The sequence below is a fragment of the chloroplast genome of Hordeum vulgare (assembly GCF_904849725.1).
Source record: "Hordeum vulgare subsp. vulgare chloroplast, complete genome".
NCBI lineage: Eukaryota > Viridiplantae > Streptophyta > Magnoliopsida > Poales > Poaceae > Hordeum > Hordeum vulgare.
Window position 1 is genome coordinate 71736 of NC_008590.1, and position 13265 is coordinate 85000.

Consider the following 13265-nt stretch of genomic DNA (forward strand, 5'->3'; position numbering starts at 1 on the left):
AAGTCAGAGTTTTTCCATCCAAAAAAGCCTTTCTAGTTTAAGCTCTACATTTCTAGATATTATGGTAGTTCGACCGCGGAATTTTTTTGTTTCGGTATCTCTGGAATATGAGTGTGTGACTTGTTAGAATTGATCCTATTGATAATACATAGAAAGGGCCTGTTATCTCTATCAAGATGATTCTAATTCGTCAGATATTATTTATTCTAGTATCTGGAACACGAAATAGATAGAGTGGATCAAAAAAAATGGAACTATGATTCATACTCACTATTAAGACCTCGCAACCAGACTGAAAAATTCAAGTAGTTCTTAAATAAAAATAAAAAAGAAATTTTCTTCCTTACAATTTTGTTTGCCCAAAAGACAACTTTTTTTCTATCGATTTTGTCGAGTCATTACACTGATTCAATTTCAATAAATGATTATCAAGCGGTTCTTATTCGAAGAACCCTTGCCTTTTGTTTAGCTTGAGACTAAATCATCGTGGCTCTAGTATGAATCTAAGGTTTTAATTGAACTGATTCATAGGATCACAACAAGATAATTTCTATATTACGCATAAAAAAAAATCCAAAATAGGGAAGAGAAAAGTCAAGAAGCCTCTAATGACCAACATAAGGGAAAGGAAGAAAGAAAGACGCGCCAACTTGAGATTTTTTGGCATTATCATCACAAAGAAGATATTCCGGATTTTTTTTATTTGCTATCTTCAAGGCAAATCGACCCGATTCAGTGGCTGATGAAGTTTTGAACCTTTTTTCTAATATTCGTTGAAAATTTGTGTGTTTCTGCTTGAGCCGTACGAGATGAAATTTTCATATACGGCTCTTAGAGGGGGGCGTGGGTTAGTTACCTATCTCAATAAAGTATATGATTGGTTTGAGGAACGTCTTGAGATTCAGGCAATTGCGGATGATATAACTAGTAAATATGTTCCTCCCCATGTCAACATATTTTATTGTTTAGGGGGAATTACACTTACTTGTTTTCTAGTACAAGTCGCTACCGGTTTTGCTATGACTTTTTACTACCGACCAACCGTTACAGAGGCTTTTTCCTCGGTTCAATACATAATGACCGAGGCCAACTTTGGTTGGTTAATCCGATCAGTTCATCGATGGTCAGCAAGTATGATGGTTTTAATGATGATCCTGCATGTATTTCGTGTGTATCTCACAGGGGGATTTAAAAAACCCCGTGAATTAACTTGGGTGACAGGTGTGGTTTTGGCTGTTTTGACTGCATCATTTGGTGTAACTGGTTATTCTTTGCCTTGGGATCAAATTGGCTATTGGGCAGTCAAAATTGTGACAGGTGTACCTGACGCCATTCCGGTAATAGGATCGCCTTTAGTGGAGTTATTACGCGGAAGTGCTAGTGTGGGCCAATCCACTTTGACTCGTTTTTATAGTTTACATACCTTTGTACTGCCTCTGCTTACTGCCGTATTTATGTTAATGCACTTTCCAATGATACGTAAGCAAGGTATTTCGGGTCCTTTATAGGGAAGGCATATCATAGAGAATTCTAATTCTCATATATCATATCGGGTAGGTTGTGGTATTTCATTGCTACAAGCATGGGTTATTGTAAAATAACACATGTCATTTGGATACTTCTCTTCAACTCCGAAGTATTTTTATACGATACAAATAGTTGAAGTTAATTTTACGAAAGAAAAAAGGCGGATTATGGGAGTGTGTGACTTGAATTATTGATTTGGCCATGCAGATAAAGAATTGGATCTGCCACATTAGAATTCACAACCAAAGGTGTCTCCGCATCCAATCAACATGTAAGTCCCCTACCTAGGAAGGATAGGCTGGTTCACTTGAGGAGAATATCTTCTATGATCATACCGCAACCATGTCATCCATGAACAGGCTCCGTAAGATCCCATAGAGTGGAAATGGAATCAGTCATGTGACATGATCCAATTCTCTATTTATTACACTTACCTTTTTATTATAGTATGGAAATGCATTCATTTTCTTTGCATCGATTGTGATCCGCAATACTATCGGAGTAAAAGAAGGGATCTAAGGAAGAATGTAGGCTAAACTTTTTGATTTTTTATTAGTAACAAGTAAATATTTTGTTTGGAGGTAAGAAACTTGCGATATTGAGGGGATAAATACCAACTAATCAAGAGACATGAGACAATCCACAAAGCAATTGATCATGATCAAATTTGTAAGCCCACTTGGATATTGAGCATTTACCCATAAGAATAGGATTATTTTCAATGAGTAGTGGTAGGTGCAACTTTGGAAAAGAGAATCTGATAAAGCTTTTTTTGTCTAGAGTCATTGAGTCATTATATACCTTAATTCTATTAAGGATCTTCCGCGGTCTTATTTCTTTCACTCTTGCTCGAGCCGGATGATGATAAATTCTCATGTCCGGTTCCTTTGGGGGATGGATCCTAAAGAGTTCACCTATCCCAATAACAAAGAAACCAGACTTAAATGATCCTGTATTAAGAGCTAAATTAGCTAAAGGGATGGGACATAATTATTACGGGGAACCCGCATGGCCCAACGATCTTTTATATATTTTTCCAGTAGTAATTCTAGGTACTATTGCATGTAATGTAGGTTTAGCGGTTCTCGAGCCATCAATGATTGGTGAACCGGCAGACCCGTTTGCAACTCCTTTGGAAATATTACCCGAGTGGTACTTCTTTCCCGTGTTTCAAATACTCCGTACGGTACCCAATAAGTTATTGGGCGTTCTCTTAATGGTTTCTGTGCCAACAGGCTTATTGACAGTACCTTTTCTAGAGAATGTCAATAAATTCCAAAATCCATTTCGCCGCCCAGTAGCTACGACCGTTTTTTTAATCGGTACTGTAGTAGCTCTTTGGTTAGGTATTGGAGCAACACTACCCATTGATAAATCGTTAACTTTAGGTCTTTTTTAGATTTTTTTTGATTCATTCAACCATGAAGTACCATAGGTATCTAGGAAATAGTTACTTCCAAGTAGAATCTTCCCTAGATACCTAAAATCCATTTTATTATTTTATTATGATCCATTTCGCGAAAATATAGATTGTACCAAAGATGCAAAATTGTTTTCTTTTTTCTTTTTATTCTATTCTAACTCGAAAAAGAAGAAGAAAAAAAATTGCAATGGATTTAAAACGAGAGTTTATTCTTAAGTAAATCAATTGGGAGATGCTTCTCTAGAGTGTCCCATATATGTTTTCTATCTTCCATACGAAAACTGTCAATTCTCATAAGATCTTCTTCAGTCTTACTCAAAAGGTCCAATAGTGTATGTATATTGGCCCTTTTTAGACAATTATATGTTCTAGAAGTTAATTCTAATTGATCAATAAAAATACAATTCAATGGAATTCCTTTTTTGTTTTTCTTTAGATTAGTTAATCTTTTTTGAAAAGTAAAAAGGGGTGGAGTAAACCTGTTTTTATTTTCTTCGAAACTAGTGCCCTCTTCCTCGGCGTGTAGAAAAGGAAGAAATAAATCAATCAAATTACGAGAAGCCTCATAAAGCGCTTCCTTAGGGGTTAAACTTCCATTAGTCCATATTTCTAGAAAAAGTATCTCGTGTTTTTCATTTCCATTCCCACAAGAAAAAATACTATAATTCACATTTCGAACAGGCATGGATACAGCATCTATAGGATAACTTCCATCTTGATAGTTCTTTCTGAGTTCTGTCTGATATCCACGATCTCTCTTGATCTGTAAATCAATACAGAAATCAATGGGCTCTGTCAAGTTAGCTATAGGTTGTGCCGTATCAACGGTTTCTACGGAAGGCGGTAAGATGATATCTTGAGCAGTTATGTATCTAGGACCTTTGACGCAAATTGATGCGTCTCTAACTCCATAGAGATTACTTCTCAATACAATTTCTTTCAAATTTAGTAAAATTTCTTGTACGGATTCTTCAATACCTGCTATTGTAGAATATTCGTGTGGCACGCTCCCAAATTTTGCACGTGTGATACATGTTCCTTCTATTTCGCCAAGTAAAGCTCTTCGCAAGGCAATACCAACGGTGTCCGCTTGACCTTTTCTAAGCGGGGACAGAATGAAACGACCATAATAAAGACGCTTACTATCTACTCTTGATTCAACACACTTCCACTGTAGTGTTTGAGTGGATCCTGCTACCTCCTCTCGAACCATAATAGACTAGTATTATTATTTTATCATTGAATCGTTTATTTCTCTTGAAAGTTGAAAGCGGGTTAATTCTTTTACAGACGTCTTTTTTTAGGTGGTCGACATCCATTATGCGGCATAGGTGTTACATCGCGTATACAACTTAATCGCACACCACTTTTAGCAATGGCTCGTAATGCGGCATCTCTTCCACTACCAGCGCCCTTTACCATAACTTCTGCTCGTTGCAAACCTACTGTACGAATAGCATCTACTGCTGTTCTTTGACCAGCATAGGGTGATGCTTTTCTTGAGCTTTTGAATCCACAAGTACCGGCCGAGGACCAGAAAACCACCCGACCTTGTGGGTCTGTAACAGTTATAATGGTATTGTTGAAACTAGCTTGAACATGAATAACCCCTTTTGTTATTCTACGTGCACTCTTCCGTAAACTAAAACGTGCATTCCTACGTAAACCAATACGCACTTTCTTACGTGAACCAATTTTTGGTATAGCTTTTGCCATATTTTATTATCTCATAAATATGAGTTAGAAATAAAAAAAAAGATACAAAGATATCCGTTTCAGGGTAAAATACACCCTTTACTTTAATTATTTGAAATTATTTTATTTGGAATTGGAACATTTCCGCGGGTACTTTTTTTTTACTTTTTAGACAGTAAAGTTCTTTTTCGAAAGATTACCCCTGTCTTTGTTTATGCTTCGGATTAGAGCAAATCACTCTAATTCGTCCACGCCTACGAATCAGTCGACATTTTGTACAAATTTTACGAACGGAAGCTCTTATTTTCATATTTCCGTATCCTTTTTTAAACTATGAATCTAATATTTTGGAAAAAAATAAGTCTCTTCGCTTGAATTTTAGAACTTAGAATTTATTACCCTAGAAAAAAAAAAGAAAAACCTAATCCTTTGAATCTTTGGTATTCTTCAAATCTTCGCTATCCTTCAAATCTTCGCTATCCTTCGAGTCTTCGATACGCTTCGAATCCTTATGGGGAAGTCTATAAATTATACGTCCCTTGCTTGAATCATAACGACTTACTTCAATTTTGACCCTATCCCCCATCAGTATTCGTATAGAACTAGACCGGATCTTTCCTGAAATATAGCCTAGGATGATGGTGTCATTCTCTAGCCGAACGCGGAACATTCCATTGGGTAGGGCTTCCGTAACTAAACCTTCAAAAGTAACTTTTGCTTCTCTCGGGTTTTTTTTTTCTCTCCTATTTTTTTTTTCTGTCATATTTTTTTCTCCTATTTTTCCATTTTTATTTTCAAAATAGGAAGGGCGAGGTAGAATTCGAGCACTATAGGCGGGGCGATTACCATATATAACATAAGACTTCTCCCCCAATTCTGTTTAGTCGAGCTTCTCGATCTGTCATTATCCCTCGAGAAGTAGAAAGAATAGCAATTCCCATTCCACCCAAAACTTTAGGAATTCCTTGATAGTTGGTATAAATTCGTAAGCCGGGTCGGCTAATACGCTTTAAAAAAGTTCTTGTTCTATATATTCCTTTTCGAGTCTTTCTCTTTTGATGTCGCAAAGTTGAAACCAAGAAATATCTGTTACGTTCCTGATGTTTCCGAACACTTTCAAGAAAACCCTCTCGTAGAAGTATTTTAACAATGTTTTCGGTAATATTTGTAGATACTACTCGAACTGTTCCTTTTTTATTCATGTCCGCGTTTCTTATAGAAGTTAGTAAATCAGCAATAGTGTCCTTGCCCATAAGACTCTAATTCTAGGTTCCTCCTAATTTTTCTATAATCAACATGTTTTCTTTTTTTTTCTTTTCATTTTGGATTTTAAAACATATACGTAAAACACAATCTACTAATATTAATTCTTTGATCTAAATTTCGCCTACTAGTATTTATAATACTTCAGGAGCTAATGAAACTATTTTGGTAAAATTCAATTCTCTCAATTCCTCGGCAATCGCGCCAAAAACTCGAGTTCCTTTTGGGTTGCCTTTTTGATCAATTATAACCGCAGCATTGTCATCATAGCGGATTATTATACCGTCTTCGCATTTGAATTCTTTACATGTACGTACAATTACAGCTCGAATTACTTCGGATCTTTCTAGAGGCATTTGGGGCAATGCGTCTTTGATTACAGCAACAATAACATCACCAATACGAGCATATCGCTGATTACCAGCAGCTCCTATGACTCGAATACACATCAATTTTCGAGCTCCACTATTGTCTGCTACATTTAAAAGGGTCTGAGGTTGAATCATATTATTTTGATTTCAATTTGTTATTTCAATGCAAAAGGATGAAAGAAATATTGTCTTTCCAGAAAGAAAAACCGGGCATTTTTTTTCTTCCATACCCCTTTTAGGGTTCTATATCTCTAATCGAATAAATTGACTTCGTATGGGCATTTTACTGGCCGCTATGGAGATAGCTGCTCTAGCTACAGTTTCAGATACTCCCCCCATTTCATAAAGTATACGACCTGGTTTAACAACGGCTACCCAATATTCGGGGGACCCCTTTCCCGAGCCCATACGTGTTTCCGTGGGTCTTAGTGTAACCGGTTTGTCGGGAAATATACGTACCCATATTTTTCCACCACGACGTGCATATCGTGTTATTGCTCTTCGTCCTGCTTCTATCTGTCTCGCCGTGATCCAAGCGGGTTCAAGTGCTTGAAGAGCATATCTACCAAAACAAATACGATTGCCTCGGAAGGATTTTCCTTTCATTCTTCCTCTATGTTGTTTGCGAAATCTGGTTCTTTTGGGGTTATAGTCGATGGTTCTCTTTCTTAGTTCCATCTCTACTCCAAAACTGGACATGAGAGTTTCTTCTCATCCAGCTCCTCGCGAATGGAATGAGAAAGCATGTAAATAAATTTCTCTAATTCCATAATATTTAAAAATATTACGGTACGGATAGATACACATTAATAGATAATAGAAAAAGTTAGGTTTTTTTTTTATTTTTATATTGAATTTGTTAAAACAGAAAAATATAATATATAGTCAAAAAAGAAGATCTAGAATATATCCAGATGTGTGTGGATATTTATCTAAATTCTATATTTATAGATAATAATGTAGTCCTTCTAAAAAATATCCTTATTTTTACTCTTATTGAATCGCGGTAAAGTATTCTAATTCAATAAGAATTTCGCGGGCGAATATTTACTCTTTCCTGTCTTATTTGTTAATTTATAAACTTACCAAATAAGACAATTTTTTTGGTTTGTTCCGCCATCCCACCCAATGAAGTGTTAGGATTCTTTTCAATAAAATCCTATGGAATCATAGGTTCTGTCGTTCCCACTGCTTCTCCTTGAATGGTTAGGTCTGAATCCCGCAACGGAGCTTCCAAAAAATTTCTTTCCGAGTTAATTTTCTCAGTTTTATTAACCCGGGCGGCTCTTTATTATTGCTTAAAATTTGTAGTTCTTCTTTCAAGTTACAATTTTTCATTCTCTATTAGTTTTATTATATTGATGCTTTTTCACATTGCCTTTTATGATGTAATTCATAGACCATACACAGTGGAATTCTATATCTTATTTATTTCCTCTTCCTTCTTTCTATCATCCCTCCCTTTATCCACATCCCTTTAGTTTTGCTTCACAACCTAGAATCCCATTTTTTTTTTAGATAAAAAAGTGCAGTTGCTACAACTATATGACACATCTACTCATTTATGATAGAGGTATTTATTCATATAGTGACTGTTTCTTAGTTAGGATCTCGACAATACGAAGCAATAGGTTGGTTATTAGTATTAGTTAATTTTCTATAATTACTAAGTTTTTTTCTTTAAAAAAGAAAAAAAAATAACGAGTCACACACTAAGCATAGCAATTATATTAAATGATTTATCAATTTTCATTAAATCTTATAGAAAGAGGTAGAATTTCTTCTTTTGCAGGGATTTCAGGAAAAAAGTCTCTTGTCATTTTTTATTCTATCAATGGACAGAATTCGAAGACAAGATTAGTTATTCTTCGTCTACGAATATCCAAATTTTTACACCTAATACTCCATAGATAGTTCGAATTGGATAGCAGCAATAATCAATTTTAGCGCGGATTGTTTGGAGGGGAAGTCTGCCCCTTTTAATGGATTCGGCACGTGCAATTTCTTTTCCTCCGAGACGACCCGCAATTTTTACTTTTACTCCCCTTATATCTGCTTTTTTAGTTAATTCAATGGCTTTTTTCATTGCCTTTCGGAATGAAACTCTATTTTTTAATTGGAAAGCTATATATTCTGCAAGAATGTTAGGCTGTCTATAAGGTTCTTTAACTTTTTCGATAGAAATATTAAATCTCTGGTTTACAGAGTTAATTTCCTTTTGTAGATCTTTCTCTAATTCTTCGATTGCTCCTTTTTTCTTTAATAAATTTGGGAATCCAATATGGATTATGACGTGGATCGTATCGATTTCTTTTTGAATTTCTATATGTGTAATTACTTCGGAACTTGAACCTGAGTCCATTTTTCTATTATGTGTAATTACTTCGGAACTTGAGTCTGATTCTATTTTTCTATTCGAGCCCTTTTTCCTATTCTTTTGTATATAGTTCTTGATACAATCCCTTATTTTTTTATCTTCCTGTAGACCTTCAGAATAATTTTTTGGTTGTGCGAACCAAAAGGAATGGTGTTTTTGGGTTGTACCAAGTCTGAAACCGAGTGGATTTATTTTTTGTCCCATATTTTTCTATTCTATATTTTTTTTTACTGGGAATCGAAATCTTAGATGGATCTAAAGGTTATTTAGATTTCTTTACTATATTTAGTACAATTGTTATATGACACATGCTTTTTTTTATAGGGAAACTACGTCCTCGAGCTCGAGGTCTGAATTTCTTCATAATAGTACTCCTACTGACTTCGGCTTTAGTAATGAATAAATTCGCTTTGTCGAAATCCCTATAATGAGTTGCATTTGCGGCTGCCGAATAAACCAACTTTAAGATGGGATAAGATGCTCGATAGGGCATGAGGTTCAGTATCATAACAGTTTCCTCGTAGTAACGCCACCGAATCTCGTCAAGAACTCTTTGTGCTTTGAAAACAGACATAGGGATACGTTTTTGTGCTTTGAAAACTCTCTCGAACTTAAGTAGACGATCGGTTGGAACTTTCCTTGCGAGTTTCCTTAGCCCACTTTTCTTCTTCTTTATCCTAGGGATATACTTTACTAGTTTGAAACTTGTCATAAATAAGTTTATTCCCCGCCTACCTTTACTTTATTTTGAATCTTTTTTTTCTTCTTAATCTTTCTATTCAGAATTCAGTTAACGACGAGATTTAGTATCCTTTCTTGCATTTTCATAACTCGTAAAATGCCGAGTAGGCACGAATTCTCCCAATTTGCGACCTACCATAGGATTTGTTATGTAAATAGGTATATGTTCCTTTCCATTATGAATCGCAATTGTATGGCCAACCATTGTGGGTAGAATGCTAGATGCCCGGGACCACGTTACTATTGTTTCTTTCTCCTCCTTCATATTGACCTTTTCTATCTTTGCCAATAAATGATGAGCTACAAAAGGATTCGTTTTTTTTCGTGTCACAGCTGATTACTCCTTTTTTCCTTTTTAAAGAGTGGCATTCTATGTCCAATATCTCGATCGAAGTACGGAGGTCAGAATAAATAGAATAATGATCAACGGAAAAAAGAAAAAAATCCTTTAGCTGGATAAGGGGCGGATGTAGCCAAGTGGATCAAGGCAGTGGATTGTGAATCCACCATGCGCGGGTTCAATTCCCGTCGTTCGCCCATCGCATTATTGCAAATTCCAAAAATGCAATTTTCCATATTCCTAGTTACGTATTTACTTACGGCGACGAAGAATAAAACTATCGCTATATTTTTTCCTTTTCCTAGTTCTTCTTCCAAGCGCAGGATAACCCCAAGGGGTTGTGGGTTTTTTTCTACCAATGGGAGCTTTCCCTTCACCGCCCCCATGGGGGTGGTCCACAGGGTTCATAACTACCCCTCTTACTACGGGGCGTTTACCTAGCCAACACTTAGATCCGGCTCTACCCAAACTTTTTTGGTTCACCCCAACATTACCCACTTGTCCGACTGTTGCTAAGCAATTTTGGGATACTAAACGGACCTCCCCAGATGGTAATCTTAAAGTGGCCGATTTACCCTCTTTTGCAATGAGTTTCGCTACAGCACCTGCTGCTCTAGCTAATTGCCCACCCCTTCCACGTGTGATTTCTATGTTATGCATGGCCGTGCCTAAGGGCATATCGGTTGAAGTAGATTCTTCTTTTCTCTCAAAAAACCCCTTCCCAAACTGTACAAGCTTCTTCCAAAGCATACGGCTTTCTAGATGTATATGACGATCTCTAGACAGATGGATCTTATATGAATCATATGATGAAGTACCACATGAGTGGATATATAGGAAAGGAATCCAAATCTGCCGAATCGCTCATGTTATGATCTTCTACATCCTAGGTCTCTGCGTTCCGTCATCTGGCTTATGTTCTTCATGTAGCATTCAGATCGAATGACTCTATGAAATTACGTCGATACTTCCACATATTATGGGTAACGTAGGAGACATCCCTATTTTCCCCCGGGGGTCTTAATTACCACTGCTTAGCTTTCAATTTGCCTCTGACCATCAAATTAAATGTGAATAACCCGTCCTCCTCTCTTTGAAACAAGGGGCGCTTCCGGTTCTGTGCGTGCTTCAAACAATTTTGTCTTCTCCATATTACCATATCTCTAGAGTCAATAATTTTCTATGAGGAACTACTGAACTCAATCACTTGCTGCCGTTACTCAACAGTTTTCTGTTGAGGTCTATCCCGTAGAGGTAGTCAAATTGGATCAGTGATCGATTTCTAGGTTTCGTCGTAAACCTAATTGGTTACTTCCAATTACGTAAATCAATAGTTCAAACCGCACTCAAAGGTAGGGCATTTCCCATTGATATAGGAACTTTTGTACCAGAAACAATAGTATCTCCAATTATAGCCCCTCTGGGATGTAAAATATATCTCTTCTCACCATCCCCATAGTGTATGAGACAAATGTATGCATTTCGATTAGGGTCGTATTCTATGGTTACGATTCTACCAGATATGTCTTTTTGATTCCGTCGAAAATCTATTTTACGGTATAGGCGCTTATGACCTCCCCCTCTATGCCTTGCGGTAATGATTCCTCTGGAATTACGACCTTTACCACAACGGTGCCGTCCATGGATCAAATTATTTCGTGGATTGGATTTCACTTGCCTGTCTACGGTTCCCTTGCGTGTGCTCGGGATAGGTGTTTTGTATAAATGTTTCGCCGTATTATTAAGTATTCTCCTTTAGTTTTTTTCTCTATCTAGAAGTGGAATAGAATAACCCGGTTGAAGGGTAATGATCATACGTCTGTAATGCATTGTATGGCCCAGAATAGGTCCTATTCTTCTACCTTTTCCAGGTAGTCGATGGCTATTCACAGCTACCACCTTAACACCAAAGAAGAGTTCGACCCAATGCTTTATTTCTGTCTTAGTGAATCCCGATTCGACATTAAAAGTATATTGATTCTTTCCCAATAAACGAAGACTTTTTTCTGTAAATACTGCGTATTTGATTCCATCCATAAATCGACTTTCCCTCCTATGCTCTGAGTTCCAGTATCGATAAGAATTCGAGTTCTTATTGTTCTTATGTTATGGTATGAATATACCATACCAATTCGTTATGTATGGATGATGGATGAGATTCCATGGATAGAGAGCCAGTTCCAATAGACTTATGGAATGTTCCCGTTCGTGTGCATCCAGCAGGAATTGAACCCGCAAATTTACCAATTATGAGTTGGGCGCTTTAACCATTCAGCCATGGATGCTTAACAGGGATCATCGTACATCGTAAATAACCAATTTTCATATAGAAAGACATATCATAGAAAAATGAAATCGAAAATATTCCGAGATGGCAAATATTCGGAGATGACTATGAAAACACCTCTCTGGATCCTCGAATTGAAAGAGAGATTGAGAGGGATCAAGAATCCTAATTCTCGCTATTTGGAATGGATCCAATTCTATTGAGTCTGACTCATAGTGATCATTTCTCTTTAGCAAAGAATGACCTTGGTTATCAAAGGATTGAACAACCGGGATCCATTTCCTTATGATACCTAGTTGGCATTGATAACAAGGATCTAATGAATTATGAGTTTAATAGATCCTCTTTAGCAGAAAGACGTATATTCCTTGCTCATTATCAGACAATCACTTATTCCCAAACCTCGTGTGGGACTAATCGTTTTCATTTACCATCTCATGGAAAACCCTTTTCGTTCCGCTTAGCCCTATCGGGTATTTTAGTGATAGGTTCTATAGGAACTGGACGATCCTATTTGGTCAAATACCTAACGAAAAATTACGATTTTCCTTTCATTAAGGTACGAGGGCTTCTTATTCCACAAGAACGAAAGCACCTTTTCATTCTTTCATATACTAGGGGTTTTTACTTGGAAAAGACAATGTTCCATACTAAAGGATTCGGGTCCATAACCACGAGTTCCAGTGCACTAGATCTTGTAGCACTTAGCAACGAGGCCCTATCCATTAGTATTCCACATAAGAAATCCATTCTAGAAAAAAATACAATTAGATTAGCTCTTCATAGACAAACTTGGGGTTTGCGAGCCAAGGTAAGATCGGCTCGGGATCATGGGACCCTTTTCTATCAGATAGGAGGGGCTCTTGTACAAAATAGACTTACTAAGTAATAACCCCATAGAATCTATCTATATAAAGATAAAGAGGCAATCGTGTCAGGAAGCGGGTTTTTCTTTGGCCAAAAGGTACTTCGAACTTGGAACGAGCATGAAGAGATTAACGAGACTTCTTTCTCTTTTGAGTTTTTCTGGCGGACCTGCCGCGCAAGATCTTTGGTCTTCCCCTGGAACCGATGAAAAAAAGTGGATCGCTTCTTATGTACTCGCTCAGAATGATTCTTCTCTATCTATAGTTCATGGCCTATTAGAAGTAGAAGGTGCTCTGGTGCAATCCTTACCGACAGAAAAAGATTGCAGTCAGGTTGATAATAGTCGAGTGACATTACTTCGTCGGTCCGAACTA

At 36.9% G+C, this 13265-nt stretch overlaps 14 protein-coding genes and 2 non-coding genes across 16 annotated transcripts; 3 read left to right on the forward strand and 13 right to left on the reverse strand. All coding sequences in view use genetic code 11, as the record gives it.

Moving 5' to 3' along the window:
* Window positions 1–107: 107 nt before the first annotated feature.
* On the forward strand, window positions 108–1508 carry petB (cytochrome b6). The gene is made up of 2 exons: window positions 108–113; window positions 810–1508. The coding sequence occupies exons 1-2, from the start codon at window positions 108–110 to the stop codon at window positions 1506–1508; spliced, it is 705 nt and encodes a 234-aa protein (YP_874682.1).
* A 186-nt stretch (window positions 1509–1694) lies between these two features.
* Window positions 1695–2926, forward strand: petD (cytochrome b6/f complex subunit IV). The gene is made up of 2 exons: window positions 1695–1702; window positions 2452–2926. The coding sequence occupies exons 1-2, from the start codon at window positions 1695–1697 to the stop codon at window positions 2924–2926; spliced, it is 483 nt and encodes a 160-aa protein (YP_874683.1).
* Window positions 2927–3143: 217 nt separating this feature from the next.
* On the reverse strand, window positions 3144–4163 carry rpoA (RNA polymerase alpha subunit). The gene has a single exon. The coding sequence runs from the start codon at window positions 4161–4163 to the stop codon at window positions 3144–3146; it is 1020 nt and encodes a 339-aa protein (YP_874684.1).
* A 71-nt stretch (window positions 4164–4234) lies between these two features.
* On the reverse strand, window positions 4235–4666 carry rps11 (ribosomal protein S11). The gene has a single exon. The coding sequence runs from the start codon at window positions 4664–4666 to the stop codon at window positions 4235–4237; it is 432 nt and encodes a 143-aa protein (YP_874685.1).
* Window positions 4667–4841: 175 nt separating this feature from the next.
* Window positions 4842–4955, reverse strand: rpl36 (ribosomal protein L36). The gene has a single exon. It carries the CDS (start codon window positions 4953–4955, stop codon window positions 4842–4844), a length of 114 nt encoding a protein of 37 aa, YP_874686.1.
* A 111-nt stretch (window positions 4956–5066) lies between these two features.
* infA (translation initiation factor 1) lies at window positions 5067–5408 on the reverse strand. Its single transcript has one exon. The coding sequence runs from the start codon at window positions 5406–5408 to the stop codon at window positions 5067–5069; it is 342 nt and encodes a 113-aa protein (YP_874687.1).
* A 79-nt stretch (window positions 5409–5487) lies between these two features.
* Window positions 5488–5898, reverse strand: rps8 (ribosomal protein S8). Its single transcript has one exon. The coding sequence runs from the start codon at window positions 5896–5898 to the stop codon at window positions 5488–5490; it is 411 nt and encodes a 136-aa protein (YP_874688.1).
* Window positions 5899–6042: 144 nt separating this feature from the next.
* Window positions 6043–6414, reverse strand: rpl14 (ribosomal protein L14). The gene has a single exon. The coding sequence runs from the start codon at window positions 6412–6414 to the stop codon at window positions 6043–6045; it is 372 nt and encodes a 123-aa protein (YP_874689.1).
* Window positions 6415–6522: 108 nt separating this feature from the next.
* On the reverse strand, window positions 6523–7999 carry rpl16 (ribosomal protein L16). The gene is made up of 2 exons: window positions 7991–7999; window positions 6523–6927 (listed from the first exon to the last, which is right to left on the reverse strand). Exons 1-2 carry the CDS (start codon window positions 7997–7999, stop codon window positions 6523–6525), a joined length of 414 nt encoding a protein of 137 aa, YP_874690.1.
* A 141-nt stretch (window positions 8000–8140) lies between these two features.
* On the reverse strand, window positions 8141–8860 carry rps3 (ribosomal protein S3). The gene has a single exon. The coding sequence runs from the start codon at window positions 8858–8860 to the stop codon at window positions 8141–8143; it is 720 nt and encodes a 239-aa protein (YP_874691.1).
* Window positions 8861–8918: 58 nt separating this feature from the next.
* rpl22 (ribosomal protein L22) lies at window positions 8919–9368 on the reverse strand. Its single transcript has one exon. The coding sequence runs from the start codon at window positions 9366–9368 to the stop codon at window positions 8919–8921; it is 450 nt and encodes a 149-aa protein (YP_874692.1).
* A 78-nt stretch (window positions 9369–9446) lies between these two features.
* On the reverse strand, window positions 9447–9728 carry rps19 (ribosomal protein S19). The gene has a single exon. The coding sequence runs from the start codon at window positions 9726–9728 to the stop codon at window positions 9447–9449; it is 282 nt and encodes a 93-aa protein (YP_874693.1).
* Window positions 9729–9859: 131 nt separating this feature from the next.
* Window positions 9860–9934, forward strand: trnH-GUG. Its single transcript has one exon. It is a non-coding gene; the product is annotated as a tRNA-His (tRNA).
* Window positions 9935–9989: 55 nt separating this feature from the next.
* On the reverse strand, window positions 9990–11474 carry rpl2 (ribosomal protein L2). Its single transcript is given in 2 exon segments — window positions 9990–10421; window positions 11085–11474. Coding segments are annotated over 2 exon segments (822 nt in total).
* Window positions 11475–11492: 18 nt separating this feature from the next.
* On the reverse strand, window positions 11493–11774 carry rpl23 (ribosomal protein L23). Its single transcript has one exon. The coding sequence runs from the start codon at window positions 11772–11774 to the stop codon at window positions 11493–11495; it is 282 nt and encodes a 93-aa protein (YP_874695.1).
* Window positions 11775–11948: 174 nt separating this feature from the next.
* trnI-CAU lies at window positions 11949–12022 on the reverse strand. Its single transcript has one exon. It is a non-coding gene; the product is annotated as a tRNA-Ile (tRNA).
* Between the last annotated feature and the right edge of the window lie 1243 nt (window positions 12023–13265).